Here is a 16,927-nt window from a genome sequence, read left to right on the forward strand (position 1 = left end):
GGGGGGTTGTTCTATAGTCCATAAAAGAGAAATAGGCAGGGCTGACAGACAATGACAGTACAACTTCCAGCACTGAAATTATTATTGTCTGCCCTGCCCAAATCTCCGTTGCTGGACTAAAAACACCTCCCCTTATGTTATGTAGATGATGAGAGGGGGACAAGTTCCAGAATGCAACAGGGAAGTCTGACAACATTGCCTGGAATTTCTGTGTAGCAGAGGCAGTGTGTCAAACACGAAGTTAGGAGAGCACTAGATTTCTGAGCGATCAGCGGGTATTTTTCTGTACTTGCAATGTCTTTTATAGGGATAAAATATGGGAAAATGTACATGTATTGCAGAGTTTTTTCATTGCCGATATATAAAAATTTTGGCCATGCTCCAGCATTAATAGGAGTTTAACTGTAGAGGCAAGTGGTCATGTGAGCATCCATGCTGTCAATTAGAAAAACAGACTGTTCGATATTAACTTATTTATTAATTTACCAAAAAAATATGGCCTAATTATCATATCAGTGTTTAATATCATATTAAACAAAAATAGATCTGCAGATTCTATAGACTGTATAAAAAACATACAACAGTAGGAGGAATTTTACACTGCACACTCTGCTCTGGTCATCCACCATGGCTCATCATTACCTGATCACACTGTCCTGATAAAGTTATAACAAAATATAAAAATAAAATGATAACTGCCAACCCTAAAAAGCCTTTGTTCAGGTACACGGGTTGTCAGATTGTCATTTTTTTTTTAATCCAGAGAACTTAAAACATTGATTAGGAAACTCTTTGGCCTCATGCACACTGGGGCTTTTAAACGCTTTCTGGCAGAAGCAGCTTCAAAAACGCATTTTTACAAAAGCATTTAGGAGCGTCAAATGCTTAGGCATTTATTTCATTGGCCTGAATATTCATTTATTTTGGCCATTGAAATTAAAAATGCTCAAGCGCTAAACGCACCTAGCAGTTAGGCGCATCAGGCAGAGAGAGAAATAGCTGAAACGCCTGTAAAAGCAACGTTTTTGAGCACAAGTGTGCTTGAGGCCTAACAACCAACACAGATATACAAGCAGACGTCTTACAGGCTGAATTTATTTAGGATATAGCCAGCTGAATGAATATATGTCCAACCTAGAAAATAGATGCTTCCATTTCATGTGGCAAGTACACTCCAGGGTAATACATTTCCCTTTTAATAACTTAAGAAATGTTTGGCATATGTATACCAGACTTGGTTAAATAATGGTTTTGCACTTCTTTGGGGGTTCATATCCTATCATGCATTGCCAACCTGAAACACAAAGGAGATCAGAGCCTTAATGAGCAAGTGATGCCTTTCAATGATTGTTGTGCCCCCTAGAGGCCATTAGTGCTTCTGCAGGTGTTTTCTTTGCAGCTACTGCAGTCCTTAGGTGTTGTCCAGAACCTGGACAAGAAGAGAGGCCCATATTACTATTTCCTAGTCTGCAGACATATGTATTATATTCCTGAGTCCTCTGTATCACTGGCTCCATTTCCCAGCGATGGCTTCCAGGCACCGTGGACAAGGCGTCAGTGCAGAGGTGGTGATGTATTTCCTGCACCTGGGGCAGCGCTCTTTGGTACTTTGCTGAATGACAACTTTATACGTTTCATTTTCACAGATATCCCCACCTGGAAAAAATAATGGTTTGTATGAATGGCTAGATATAAGGTGATTTGGTTAACTAGATGATGCTTTGCAAGAGCTGTTCAAAAAAACCAGCAAGCCAAGTTTTCCTACCTTCTAAGTTGATAAGGAAAGATCCATCGAGAACAATGGCCTCTGCTTGTAGATCTAGTGGTAACTCTGTCATGAGGCTGGTCTGAGACACCATTAATAGTTCATTGAGCTGTGATGTGCTGGATGTCTCCACCATCTGCAGCGTCTGAGAGACAAAAGAGTATGAAGCAATCAGTCAATGACACATCTAGAGGATCCACAGCATTTTAGTCAAGGGTCACTCACGATGGACAGAAACTCCTATGTGCTCAGTATTTATATACAATTATAACTTCATCTACAATTTGATAATGAAGGACATGTATATCAAAAAATTCTACCACGCTGCAGATGAACTCATCTGTGACTTCCTGAGTCCAAGGGCCATAAAGGCTGATAGACATCCCCTCAGCCGTGTGAGTGAGGGCACCCCTTAACTGTCAAGAGGACTTTGGGGGTCCAGTTCTCACAAAACTAGGGGTAAGAGTGTGTTTTCACCCACAATCACATTCTAGATGAAGGCATTCAAGGGTGGTCCAAACAAGTGCAAAGAAGTTCCATCGACTTAGCTTTTTATTGAAGGTTGCACAGAAAAAGGGATACCAACAGACATATTGTATCAGTTGAGAATAAAACAAATAGCATAGATCCCATATAATGTCACAAGGTATTGTAAGACCCAAATTAAACATTACTGATGCCTAAACATTTTTACCTTCATACAAGGAATGCATTAAGGTAAAAAGTGTTTAGGCTTTAGAACCACTTTAACCACTGCTTCATGTGGACAGACAGGGGTTGATTTAATAAAGGTAAATCCCCTCTGCACTACAAATGCACTTGGAAGTGCAGTTGCTGTAGATCTGAGGGGAAGATCTGAAATGAGGGGAATCTCTGCTGCTTTTATCATCCAATCATGTGCAAGCTAAAATGCAGTTCTTTTCCTTGTATGTCCCTCAGATCTACAGCGACTGCACATCCAAGTGCACTCGGAAGTGCACAGTGAATTTGCATTTAGTAAATAATCCCCACAGTGTCCATCTGTGAAAATTGTCATATGGAGTCTTCAAAGGCATCCATCGAGCGGCTCAAAGCTCTTGGAAAATGGTCCAATTCTCTGGAATGAAACTAGAAGGGCTTGGCTAACCCCCACCATATCCACTGCAGGCTGCAGAGTCACTCTCACCAGAGTGGATGACACCTTAATGAGGGCATCTAAACTCTTAAAGACCAGGACCTTATCCACTGAGACCGCTAGGTAAGGGCTGAGTCAACAGCCGGAGAACCCCATTTCTTATATAAATTCCCCTCCATGGGGTACTGCTTAGTGAATCGATGCGAAGGTGAAAACACCTTCTCCAGGTGAGTCCAATCACCATTAATCACTTGCAAGTGAGGGTGCACCGGAAAGGATTTGGGATGTTTTGGTGGTTGCCATATCCCAAACCCAATGATTTTTGGAGTAGAGTATTCTGGAATGGAAACTTCAAGTTAGAGCACACCAGAAAACCCACTGTGTTCTGGGAGGACTCATCTACAGGGGATTCCCACTCCTTGACCGCTTCCTCTGCTTAAGGATGTTTCTCAGGTACCTCATCCTCCCACAAAAGTGGAGGAGAGGGGTAACCCACATTTGTATCCCAGGTATTCCAACTTGGTGAGAACCTCAGAGCTGGCTCCGCAAACCAGGAATGGCTGTAGAAAATTGCTCCCAGACACAAAGGAACTGGAGGATTGTGCTCCCGAGACAGCGGAAATATCTGATAAGGGCAGGGATTCAGAGCTAATCTGAAAAGGATGCCATTACAGGGTCAACTGTGCATTGGGTTGTCCCTACCCAACAGAGGCATTTGGGAGCCCACCCCATTGTCCTTCATCCCACCTCTCTGCGCACGTGAAGCGATGGGTTGGTTAGAGTTAATAGGCCTGTATTACCCTGTAAGGGAGAGGCCACACAGCTGAGCGAAGTGTCGAGCCAAGCAAGAACAGCTTGTGGCAAATGTCCCAATACTTGCTGTGCCTGGCATCTGTTCAGTAGGCAGCTGCTGCAACTGTGCAGGGCGGTCCTAAAATAAATCTGAATCTCTGGAGCCGTGTGAACAAACCCCCATGTGATAGGATTGGGCAGGCAACAGGTACTCTTTATGGAAACATCGGGGTCTATTGGACCTCATTGTCACTCCTGCCTTCCAAAGCAGCTAACCAAGCACAGATCGCTTGAGCCAAGCGCTTCTAGCTCATTCACTGCAGAGGAGATCGAGGAATGGATGTTCTCCGGTCTCCTCTCATACACCGTCCTGAAGCCCTTCGATGTGGTCCCTGGAAGAGCATTGAGAGCACAGGAACCACATCACCCACACTAAAAGAAAGTGGACAGCTATACAGCAACACTGATCACTTTACTTTACATCCTACTATGCAATCATGAGATTGTGCTCAACTCTTAACTCTCGATGTACTATGTAACACAATATGGAAATACACATCAAGCGAATGCAAAAGGCCTTAAGATATCCGAAAATCGTATGCTTTTAAATGATCTAAAATGCTTACACGCTAATGTAGCTTTTATACAGGAGACTCACTTCAGAGATGACAAAACTTCCTAGTCTCAAAAACAGAATCTACCCTCTGTCCTATCATTCTAATAACACAGCTGCTAAATCTAAGGGGGTTTCGATACTATTATCTAGCAAACTTCCCTGGACCTGCCGCAAAACTTTAACCACTTCAGCCCCGGAAGGATTTGCCCCCTTGATGACCAGGCCATTTTTTGCGATATGGCACTGCGTCGCTTTAACTGACAATTGCGCAGTTGTGCAACACTGTACCCAAACAAAATTGATGTCTTTTTTTTCCCACAGGGCTTTCTTTTTGGTGATTTTATCACCTCTGCGTTTTTTTTTGCGCTAGAAACAAAAAAAAGAGTGACAATTTTGAAAAAAAAAATTTTTTTTTACTATGCTATAATACATATCCAAAAAAAAAAAAAAAATGTATATTATAATATATATATATATATATATATATATATATATATATATATATATATATATATATTTTCACTCAGTTTAGGCCAACATGCATTCTTCTACATATTTTTGGTAATCAAAACAAAACAAAAACCAAACAAACAAAAAAAAATCGCAAAAGGGGTATATTGATTGGTTTGCATAAAAGTAATTGCGTCTACAAACTATGGGATAGATTTAGGGACTTTTAATTATTTTTATTGTTTTTACTGGTAATGGCGGCGATCTGCAATTTTTAGCGGGACTGCGACGTTGCAGTGGACAATTCTGATCCTAAATGACACTTTTTGGGGACCAGTGACATTATTACATTTATCAGTGCTATGAAAATGCACTGATCAATGTATAAATGACACTGGCAGGGAAAGGGTTAACACTAGGGGGCGATCAAGGGGTTAAATGTGTTCCCTCAGCGTCTTTTAACTGTAGGGGGGATGGGCTGCCTGGGACCGATCACTGGGAACAGCAGATCTCTGAGATGTCCCCTGTCAGAATGGGGATCCGCCTTGTTTAGCAAGGCACATTCCGTGGAGCGTGCGCCCGCATTATCACATGCATTGACTGACGTACAGGTACGTCAGCTCGCGCAGGAAAGCCGACCTGCCACTGTATAAGTGCAGCGGCTGGTCGGCAAGTGGTTACTAGACCACGACAGACGTTTTGTGTTTATTAAAGGTTTTATTGCTGACATACAAGGGACATTAGCAACTATATATGCTCCCAATGATCGTCAGACTTCTGGAATTCCCTGAAGGTTAATTGATTGACCTTCAGAGCATATGAGAGTTGGGTGGATGGAAGAAGCGAGCGAGCAAGCAGAGATGACATCATCTCTCTGCACGCCCTGCATCACTGTTCTTCCGCCCTCACAGACGGTGTTCGGTCAGCCTCAATGTCAGAGGTGCAGCGGGGAGCAGAGAGATGACATCATCTCTCACCGCCCACCCCGCATCACCGCTCTCCTGCCTTCACTCGGAACCCACCACTGCACAGAGGCCTGCCTCTGTGCTAAATGGACCAGTGCTGCCACCAATGCAGTGGTGGCAGGCAGCATGGCAAGTGACATTCCGCATCTGGTGACAGGCAACGTGGCAAGTGACAATCTACATCTTGTGGCAGGTGACGTGGCAAGTGACATTCTGCATCTGGTGACAGGCAATGTGGCATTCCACATCTGGTGACAGGCAACGTGGCAAGTGACATTCCGCATCTGGTGACAGGAAACGTGGCAAGTGACAAACCACATCTTGTGGCAGGTGACATTACACATCTGATGACAGGCAACGTGGCAGGTGACGTGGCAAGTCACTTTCCGCATCTGGTGACAGGCGACGTGGCAAGTGACATTCCGCATCTGGTGACAGGCAACGTGGCAGGTGACAATCCACATCTGGTGGCAGGTAGCGTGGCAAGTGACATTCTGCATCTGGTGACAGGCAACGTGGCAGGTGACAATCCACATCTGGTGGCAGGCAGCGTGGCAAGTGACATTCTGCATCTGGTGACAAGGGACACGCTCAGGGCTCCCACTGATTCTGCATTATGGGGAGTAAAATTAAATAGTTCATTACTACAATGTAACAATAGAAATAATACGCTTCAATCACCTCAACACCATATCAAGCATGGTGCCGTGATGATTGAAGCGCTAGCACCAGCCACTGCCCGCAAAAAATTGTTTACCCCATTAGGAAGGGGTAAGTTTAACACATTTTCTAGAGGTTACACCTGCCAAACCATGAGTGCAATCCTTCATGCCAACTCTCTAACAAAATACAGGTCCAAAGTACTTAACCTGATTCACATAACCTCCACGACTCATACACCCTGTGTCTTTCTTAGGACAGATGCTGAGAAAGAGTTTGATCGTGTAAACTGGATATTTACGATCTCGGTTCTCAGCCATATAGACTTAGGAGACAACATGATACAATGGATTACCAAACTTTACTCCAACCCGACAGCCCAAGTCAAAGCCAACGGAATCCTCTTAGACCCTTTCTCCATTACGAATAGCACAAGACAGGGGTGTCCGTTATCCCCCCCCCTTCTCTTCACCCTATCCTTGGAACCATTTCTCTGCAAAATCCACTTAAACCCAGAAGTTATGGGATTATCCGTTGGCAATATCCAACATAAAATATCAGTGTATGCTGATGACCTACTCTTTTCTTTGACAAATCCCGCAGTGTCGCTCCCCAACCTTCTCCAAAAATGTGAGCTCTATGGGGCGCTCTCCAATTTGAAAATAAATTCTGATAAGTCAGAAGCCATGGGAATCAAGGATGCCTCTACCCTCTTAGCGTCTTTAAAATCCAGCTTTAAGTTTAAATGGACAGACTCTGCATTAAAATACTTAGGTACCTATATCCCCTGCAAGTTAGCACACACCTACGAACTTAAAGCGGAGTTCCACCCACTTGTGGTCTTAAACGAAAGACCACCCCTCATTTTTGGATATTAAAAATAGGATTTTTTAAAACAGCTTACCTGTAAAATCCTTTTCTTTCGAAGGACATCACGGGACACAGAGCCACAGTAATTACTGATGGGTTATATAGGTATCACTGGTGATTGGACACTGGCACACCCTATCAGGAAGTTCAACCCCCTATATAATCCCTCCCCCTTGCAGGGATACCTCAGTTTTGTAGCCAAGCAATATAGTGTATTAGAAGAGGGTCGGGACCTCTGTGTCCCGTGATGTCCTTCGAAAGAAAAGGATTTTACAGGTAAGCGGTTTTAAAAAATCCTATTTTCTTTCTCGAACATCACGGGACACAGAGCCACAGTAATTACTGATGGGATGTCCCAGAGCAATGCTACCTGAGGGGGGGGAACCACGACCAAGTAGGGTGCAATCAGACCTGAGGACCCTGTACCGCTGCCTGCAGCACACTACGCCCAAAGGCGATATCCTCATGCCTTCTCACATCCACCTGATAGAATCTGGTGAATGTATGAACTGAAGACCAGGTTGCGGCCTTGCAGATTTGAGCCATAGAGGCCCGGTGATGCACTGCCCAAGAAGCACCAATAGCCCTTGTGGAATGTGCCCTGATCTGAAACGGAGGAATCTTCTGTTTCAAACAGTAAGCTTGAATGATCAACTGTCGAATCCATTTAGAAATGGTAGCTTTTGACGCTGCCTGTCCTCTATTGGGACCCTCTGGCAGCACAAACAAAACATCCGTCTTGCGGATCTGAGTAGTTGCCCCTAGATAGGCCTTAACTGCTCTTACTACATCCAACGAATGTAGAGATCTCTCTTCCGGAGAACAGGGATCTGGAAAAAAGGAAGGTAGAACAATGTCTTGGTTTAAATGAAAATCAGAAACCACCTTCGGTAAAAAACTAGGATGAGGGCGTAGTACCACTCTATCCTTGTGTATAATCAAATAAGGCTCCTTACAGGAAAGAGCTGCTAATTCTGATACTCTTCTAGCAGAAGAGATGGCCACCAGAAAAATTAATTTCCTTGTCAACAAGACCAAAGGAATCTGACTTATTGGTTCAAAAGACTGTTTCTGTAACACAGCCAGGACCAAATTCAAGTCCCAGGGGTTTAGGGGCGCTTTAACCGGAGGATTAAGACGCATCACCCCCTGCATAAAGTTTCGGACCAAAGAATGCGAAGCAAGTGGCCGCTGAAATAATACTGATAAAGCAGAAACCTGGCCCTTGATGGTACTCAAGGCCAGCTTCATCTCTAATCCCATCTGTAGAAAATCAAGGATTCTACCTATGACATATTTCCTGGGATGCCAACCTCTGGATTCACACCAGGTTATATAAGCCTTCCAGACTCTATGATAAATCATCCTGGAAGCTGGCTTCCTTGCATTAATCAAGGTAGATATGACAGGACCTGAGAGCCCACGACTCTTCAGAACGTGGGTCTCAATAGCCAAACCGTCAAATTTAGCGTTTGTAAGGCAGGATGGAACACTGGACCCTGAGATAACAGGTCTGGGCGTACCGGTAGGGTCCACGGGGAACCCACCGTCATCCTTACTATTTCTGCATACCAAGTCCTTCTGGGCCAAGCGGGGGCCACAAGAAGTACCGACTTCCTTTCCTGCCTGATCCTGCGAAGGAGTCGTGGTAGTAGCAGAATAGGCGGGAATGCGTAAATCAGTGAGAACCGATGCCACGGAATCACCAACGCATCCGTCCCGCATGCAAGAGGATCTTTTGTCCTTGCCACAAATCTATGTATCTTTTTGTTGAATCGGGATGCAAAGAGATCTACATCTGGAACCCCCCATCTTTGGCATATGCCCCAAAAGACATCGGGATGCAGAGACCATTCCCCTGGAAGTAACTGCTGGCGACTTAGATAGTCCGCCTGCCAATTCTCTATTCCCGGGATGAAAACTGCCGATATGCATGGCACATGCATCTCTGCCCAGACTAAGATCTGGTTCACCTCTTTTTTGAGCAACTCGGCTCCGGGTGCCTCCCTGATGATTGACATAAGCCACTGCTGTGGCATTGTCGGACTGGATCCTGACCGGACAACCCTGTAGCCTGATAGTCCAGGCTTTTAGAGCTAGATGTATCGCCCGGATCTCCAGAATGTTGATGGGTAAGGTCCTCTCTGTCTTGGACCATACCCTTTGGACCGCAGCCTGTTCCAGAACTGCTCCCCAACCTGACAGACTGGCATCTGTTGTTACCACCATCCAGGTAACCGGTAGAAAGGATTTCCCCTTCTGCAGGTTTTCGGGTATGAGCCACCAATTGAGGCTCTGACGCACGGCATGCGACAGGTGCATCGGAAAGTCTAATGCCTGAACCTTCTTGTTCCAGGTCGACAGAATACTGTGTTGCAGCATTCTTGAGTGAAACTGAGCATAGGGAACTGCTTCGAATGAAGACACCATCTTCCCTAGTAGCCTCATACAAAGGCGGACTGAGGGACCCTTCTTGGTCCTTACTGTCAGAATCAGCTCTCTCAAAGCAGTGATCTTTGCCTGGGGTAGAAATATTTTCTCCTGGCTTGTATCTATAATCAGACCTAAATACTCCAGTCTTCTTACTGGTTTTAGGAAAGACTTTTCTAAGTTGAGGATCCAACCCAGGTGTTCTAGATACCTGACCGTGGTCCTCAAGTTTCCATTCAAAGAGGCTACCGACCGGTCTATCAAGAGCAGGTCGTCTAGGTATGCTATGACAGCTATACCCTGAGCCCTTAATCTGGCCAAAGGAGGAGCCAAGATCTTTGTGAACACTCGAGGTGCAGTGGCTATCCCAAAAGGCAGAGCCACAAACTGGAAATGGCGCCCTCCTACCTCGAAGCGCAGAAACTTCTGATGAGCAGGAAAAATGGGCACATGCAGATATGCATCTCTGATGTCTATTGATGCCAGAAATTCTCCTCCCTGCAGGGTGGGAACTACTGTTCGAATTGATTCCATGCGGAAGGATTGAATCCTTAGGAATCGGTTCAGATCCCTTAAGTCCAAAATGGGCCTGACATCCCCATTTGGCTTTTGGACCGTAAAAAGGTTGGAATAGAAGCCCAATCCCTGGTCCTTTGCGGGAACTATCATAATGACCTCCTGCGACAAAAGTCGCTCTAACGCTAGAAGGAGCGACTGCTTCTTCTCTGGGTCTCTGGGAACATTTGATCTGAGGAACCGAGGAGAAGGGAATTCCTGAAACTCCAGCTTGTACCCTAAGGTTACCGTGGAGACTACCCATCTGTCCTGGAAGTCCTCGTGCCAGAGCTCTGAGAACTGTCGCAGTCTTCCCCCCACTCGAGTGAGCGGGGGCGCCCCCTCATGCAGAGGTCTTAGTGTTTTGCCTAGTAGGCTTCTTTCCCCAGGACTTCTTTTGTCCCTGGGGTTGACTCTTGTCTCTGGACCCCGATGGAGGCGGCCGTCGAGACTGCCTGGAGGCTGAAGCCCCCGGCGCTGGGGAAAGAGTCCGTTTGAAAGAGGGACGCTTACTCTTCTTCTTGACAGGTAAGAGAGTGCTTTTCCCACAAGAGATTCTCTTGATATAGTTATCCAAGTCCTCTCCAAACAACCTTGCACCATGAAATGGAAACCCAGCCAGTAGCTTCTTACATGGTGCTTCGGCTGACCAATTGTTCAACCATAGGATTCTACGTATATGCACCAACCCCAGTGAAAGACGGGAGGTTTGCACGATAGAATCTCTAATGGCGTCAACCACAAAGCATAAGGCCGCTGGAAGGTTAGCAAACCCCTGGGCCTGCTGTTCAGGTAATACTTTGATGACCTGCTTAACATGGTCTCTTAAGTATTGACAGACTCCAATCGCTGCTACTGCAGGTTGGGCCACTGATCCTGCTAAGGAGAAAACATCCTTCAATAGGGATTCCATCCTTTTATCTACAGGATCTCTGAGCATCTGAGCATTGTCTACAGGACAAGTCAGGCTATTATTTACGGAGGAAATTGCGGCATCAATAGCCAGTATTCCCCACATTTTAATAAACTTTTCTTCCATCGGATAAAGTGTTGAAAACTTTCTCGGCGGAAAAAAACGTTTGTCTGGGTGATCCCACTCAGAATAAATAAGCTTTTCAAGTAAAGTATGAACAGGAAAAGCATGTGCTGCTTGGAAAGGTTATAGTGACCCCAAAGCAGAAGAGGATTCTTTAGCAGTTTCAGGTATGGGCAACTTAAATGTGGAGCGGACCAATCCAGTGAGGATCTGCACTAAGACTTTCTCCTCTTGGGAAGTCGCAGAGGGTCCCTCTCCACCTGAATCCTCCGAAGAGGAATCATCCATCCCATCCCGATCCTCTGAAAGGGATTCATCTCCTTTATCCCAGAGCTCCTCTGTCTGAGGGTCTTGGGGAACAGAGGAAAGCCTAGTGTGTTTTCTTCCACTGAGTGAAGACGTAATCACGGCCATTAATCTTTCCTCTAGACCATTAATGGTTGAGGAAAAAACCTCTTGTGTAATATATACAGGGGCTGAAGTGCCAGAAGCAGGTGTAGCCCCTGACCCCGATGGCTCTCCCTGGCTAGCCGTCCCTGGCCCATCTTTAGGGGGGGAGGATGCTGCCGACAGGGGGCCCTCAGAAATGAACGAGATCCCCTAGTGTCTCTGGTTCCTGGGGTGCTTGAACCTCTTCTACCCATAGTGCAAAGCAACAAGGTGTGAGGTATACAAATGAACACTGCCCGCTGAGCGATGTAGTCTGGCTAAAAGCCTTGCTACCCAATGCTCAGTCTGGTGTTACTTCAGTAAATGCTGCCTAGGAGAATGCCTGTGTCCCACCTTACATGCGACCGTCAGCTCTGTGTCTCTCAGAAGGCTGAGTGCACCTGTACAGAGTGCCTTTAATAGCCTGCAGCTGGCCTGAGTGGGAGTCTAAACACTCTGTGCTGACGTCCCGCCCCCTCCTCTACCGCCCCCCCCCCTCGAGTTTTGAAAAAAACGAGCGCTTCCCGCACTGCCGACTCTCCTGTCATGCTTCTGGAGAAAAGGCTGGGGATGGGGGGGGGGGGAGGGAGGCTGGTAACAAGATCTGCCTGAACGGCTATCTTCAGAGATGGTGGCCATTAGGCCGCAGAACCCGGGTGGTATAACCACTTTCTAGACCCCTGTGGCCCCTCTCTAGCCTGGGGGGAACATTCAAACATGAGAAATCCCCCTTTCCACCTTACCTGCTTGCAGCCTGCTTTGAGATGCTGGGATATAATCAGCACTGAACACCTGAGACAGTCAGTCAGCATGTGTAGGTTTGTGCTCTTGGCAGCCCCCGGTGGTCACAATAGGCATAGCATGCATTTACCTTAAAGGAGAAAAGCCACTAGAACTCAAAAATTCTGTGGAATCTCCTCTTACCTTATCCAGCCGCAGGGTGCTGTTTACACAGACCCAATCTTCACCTCTCACGGTGGGCTCCGTTTGAAAAAACCGTCAGAGACTGGGGCCCCCATCAGTAGGGGGATCCAACAGTTCTGGGACCGTAAAGCACCTCGCCAGAAATTAGGAAGTTTAAAGCCATTTTCTGATCTGCGGGGTCCAGCTCTCTAAAAAGAGAAGCATTACGGGTAAAACCTCGTTTCTTCGGACACGAGGCCTGGGTACCATTCAGTTCGGCCATGAAAAGACACTTTGAATGGATCCGGTTCGCCTGGCTTGCCCCAGTATAGGATCTTAGGATATTCCCTTTGGAGCTCAGCACAGGACATCTTTACACGTCCATCACCTAAGACACTGGCGTAAAAACTGAGGTATCCCTGCAAGGGGGAGGGATTATATAGGGGGTTGAACTTCCTGATAGGGTGTGCCAGTGTCCAATCACCAGTGATACCTATATAACCCATCAGTAATTACTGTGGCTCTGTGTCCCGTGATGTTCGAGAAAGAAATAATTTTTTTTTCCTTCCTACCTTTTTATGAAGTACATAATGTACTTCCGATCCATCCGGGCCACGGCGCAGGACGTCATATCTTTTTGTGCAGCGAGCCCCCCGCTGTCTTCTGGGACCTGCGTGTGTCCCAGAAGACAAGCTGGCCATTCACAAAGTGCTGCACGACTCGCGCATGCGCAGTAGTAAACGGGCAGTGAAGCTGCAAGGCTCCATTGCCGGTTTCCCTTAGTTAGAATGGCGGCGCCTACACATGATCCAATGGACGGATCGGTCTGGGGGGGGGCCCACATCCTGGGCTCCCTGGACAGGTGAGGGTCCTTATTAAAAGTCAGCAGCTACAGTGTTTGTAGCTGCTGACTTAAAAAAAAAAATTTGCGGGTGGAACGCCACTTTAATTTTCCACCTTTGCTGACTAAGACCCGTATTTTGTTAGAGAGTTGGCATAAAGGATTGCACTCATGGTTTGCCAGGTGTAACCTCTAGAAAACGTGTATCATTCCAAATGGGGTAAATGATTTTTCGCGGCCAATGGCTGGTGTTAGTGCTTCAATCATCATGGCACCATGCTTAATATGGTGTCAGGGTGATTGAAGCGCATTACTTCTATTATTACATTGTAGAAATAAATGAAATAGTTCAACTCACCATAATGCAGAATCAGTGGGAGCCCTGAGCATGTCACTTGCCACTGTCGCCTGCCACCACATGTGGAATGTCACTTACCAAGTCTCCTGCCACGTTGCCTGTCACCAGATGCGGAATGTCACTTGCCGTGTCACCTGCCACATTGCCTGGCACCATATGTGGAATGTCACTTGCCGCGTTGCCTGTCACCAGATGTAGAATGTTGCTTGCCACGTTGCCTGTCACCAGATGCGGAATGTTGCTTGCCACGTTGCCTGTCACCAGATGCGGAATGTTGCTTGCCACGTTGCCTGTCACCAGATGCGGAATGTTGCTTGCCACGTTGCCTGTCACCAGATGCGGAATGTTGCTTGCCACGTTGCCTGTCACCAGATGCGGAATGTTGCTTGCCACGTCGCCTGTCACCAGATGCGGAATGTTGCTTGCCACGTCACCTGCTACCAGATGCGGAATGTTGCTTGCCACGTTGCCTGTCACCAGATGCGGTATGTTGCTTGCCATGTTGCCTGTCACCAGATGCGGTATGTTGCTTGCCATGTTGCCTGTCACCAGATGCGGTATGTTGTTTGCCATGTTGCCTGTCACCAGATGCGAAATGCCACTTGCCAGGTCACCTGCCACCAGATGCGGAATGTCGCTTGCCACGTTGCCCGTCACCAGATGCGGAATGTTGCTTGCCACGTTGCCTGTCACCAGATGCAGAATGTCACTTGCCACACTGCCTGCCACCACTGCATTAGTGGCAGCACTGCTCCATTTAGCACAGAGGCAGGCCTCTGTGCAGTGGTGGGTTCCGAATGAAGGCAGGAGAGCGGTGATGCAGGGCGGGCGGTGAAAGATGATGCCCTCCAACATTGATGCTGACAGAACACCGGCTGTGATGGCGGAAGAGTGGTGATGCAGGGGGCGGAGGGAGATGATGTCATCTCTGCTTGCCTGCCAGCTCGCTTCTTCTATCCACCCAGCTCTCATATGCCGGCTGCTCGGCTGTCTCATGCTGCCTGCCCAGGTGTCTAATGCCGGCCGCCCGCACCCGCGGCCCAGCTGCAGAAAGGCCACGGCCCGGTGGTTGATGACCCCTGCTCTACAACTACACCATTTTCTACACTCCATCCCAAACCCTCAGCCCGGGTTCACACCATAATTCGCTGCGGACCGCACAGGAGCGCTGTGCGTCCCTGTTCACCGTTTCAGGGACGAATCAGGGCCGATTCTATGCCTGAATTCGGCCCTGAAACGCAGCCAAAGACGCACAGCGTTTTTGTGCAGTGCGCACCGCAGCCGCCCCAGAGATATGTGAACCGGCTCCATAGGGAGCCAGTCACATTCTCCTGCTATGCGAATTAGATGTGCGGAAACACACATCTAATTCGCATAGGTGTGAACCTGGGCTCAGCGATTTAACCGTCACTTAACATCTTTTGAGGACTACTGTTCAGACGATGGGACACAAGTACTGTCTAAAACATATAATTTACTGAATACTCCTTCTGACCAATCACACCTACCATTTATGCAAAAATGGGAAACAGATTTAAATCGTTCATTTACGTCAACCCAACACCACCACATTCTTAGATTCACATTGAAGTCGTCAATATGTACAAAAATCTTGGGGGGAGACCAACTATAAAATTTTGACGAGGTGGTATCATACCCGTCATTTGTTACACAAGTACTATCCCATTACTACTGACCAATGTTGGAGATGCCAGGTAGACAAAAGAACGCTACTCCATATATTTTGGTCCTGCCCCAAGCCGGAGCAGTTTTGGACGGAAGTCCGAAACATTACTCATCGATTTACAGAACAGATTTCTGAGGATTCTGCTTTCTTCCTACTACGCGTTTCCACGACCCCCGCAAAAAACTATAAAAAATTAATTGTATCACACTTATTAAATGCCACCAAGTCCTGTATTCCTCTACTTTACAAAAAACAAATGCCGTCAACTATCGCTAGTTGTCTTCACAAAGTAGAAGACACAATCTCCAACCAACTTTAGCCACATTTTTTGGGATTGCCAGGTAGCCAAGGAGTTTTGGTCTGCTCTGGGGCACTGTGTGACGGAGATTCCCTCTGTGCCTTTGATGGTGGTAACATGCTTGCTAGGCTTGGGGGAAGGCCTGGTTCCCACTAGGGTGTGGCGTACTTTGCATAGCCCGTTACTATTCTATGCGTGTAAGGCGCTGATCCTCTATTGGAAAAAACCCAAAACCCATGAAACCCTCACTATCGTACTGGAAAGGGCTTGTGAATAAGGGGATTCAGTTCTATAAAGCAACGTACCTGAGCAGGGGATGCCCAAAAAAATTTGACAAAGTTTGGCAGATTTGGTTGGCTAGCCCAATTTTCATAGCCTAATGACTATAAGGATCCCACTACTAGGATGGAGTAGTTCTGGGTGCATATAGATATGTCATGTGTGTCCTAATACTGGGATTGTTTAGGAACTGATTGCTGCTTAAACAATTGTATGTAGGCTTGACTGATGGCCTTATTACCTCAAGAGCTGCGAAAGTACTCTATATTCTATTTATGATATGTTGATTTTCCTGCCCTCTTTTTAGGGGACTTGTACCCGGGAAAATGAAGTTGTCCACAGGGTGTCGTGCCTGGACTGAGGGGGATGTTTGTGGGTATTTTTCTGTTTGCAAATTGTTTTTTCTAGGAATCCTGCCCTGCATGGCGTAGTTTGGGGTTCCTCTTTTTGTGTCTTTTCTACTTTGTACTATTGAAAATATTAATAAAAATAAATAAGATGGAAGACTTGATAATCATGGCACTGCATAAGCGTGAAAAGTACTCTAAGACCTGGAGGCTCTGGAATCTGTTTATACTTTCTGAAGAATGTACGGCCCTAGACATTTGGATTGAACACCTTTAGCATCCAGATCCACCGCCATCTGAAACCTCCTCCCCCCCTTCCCTCCCTCCCCCCTCTTTTTCTCATTTCTTTTCTTGATTTATTTACTTTTCTCTCCACTTTTGTCTCTGAAAAAAGGAAATGGGCAGTCCCATGCCTTACTTCGTGGTTACTTTTCCCCGTTTTATGTCTAACAAAATAAAATAAGGGAACCTTCATTGGACATATCCTTTACCGTTACCTATATGGGACTTTGATAACTCAGCATATTATTTT

At 46.5% G+C, this 16,927-nt stretch overlaps 1 protein-coding gene across 1 annotated transcript in view; it reads right to left on the reverse strand.

Moving 5' to 3' along the window:
* Positions 1-458: 458 nt before the first annotated feature.
* IARS2 (isoleucyl-tRNA synthetase 2, mitochondrial) overlaps positions 459-16,927 on the reverse strand; it is a 161,927-nt gene continuing 145,458 nt past the window's right edge. Inside the window, exons 22-23 of the mRNA XM_073628359.1 lie at positions 1,766-1,910; positions 459-1,656 (exon numbers count right to left, since the gene is read on the reverse strand). Coding sequence (XP_073484460.1) covers positions 1,505-1,656; positions 1,766-1,910 — 297 coding nt within the window. The 3' untranslated portion in view covers positions 459-1,504. The remainder of the gene's footprint in view (positions 1,657-1,765; positions 1,911-16,927) is intronic.

The sequence above is a fragment of the Aquarana catesbeiana genome, linkage group LG04, assembly GCF_042186555.1.
Source record: "Aquarana catesbeiana isolate 2022-GZ linkage group LG04, ASM4218655v1, whole genome shotgun sequence".
NCBI lineage: Eukaryota > Metazoa > Chordata > Amphibia > Anura > Ranidae > Aquarana > Aquarana catesbeiana.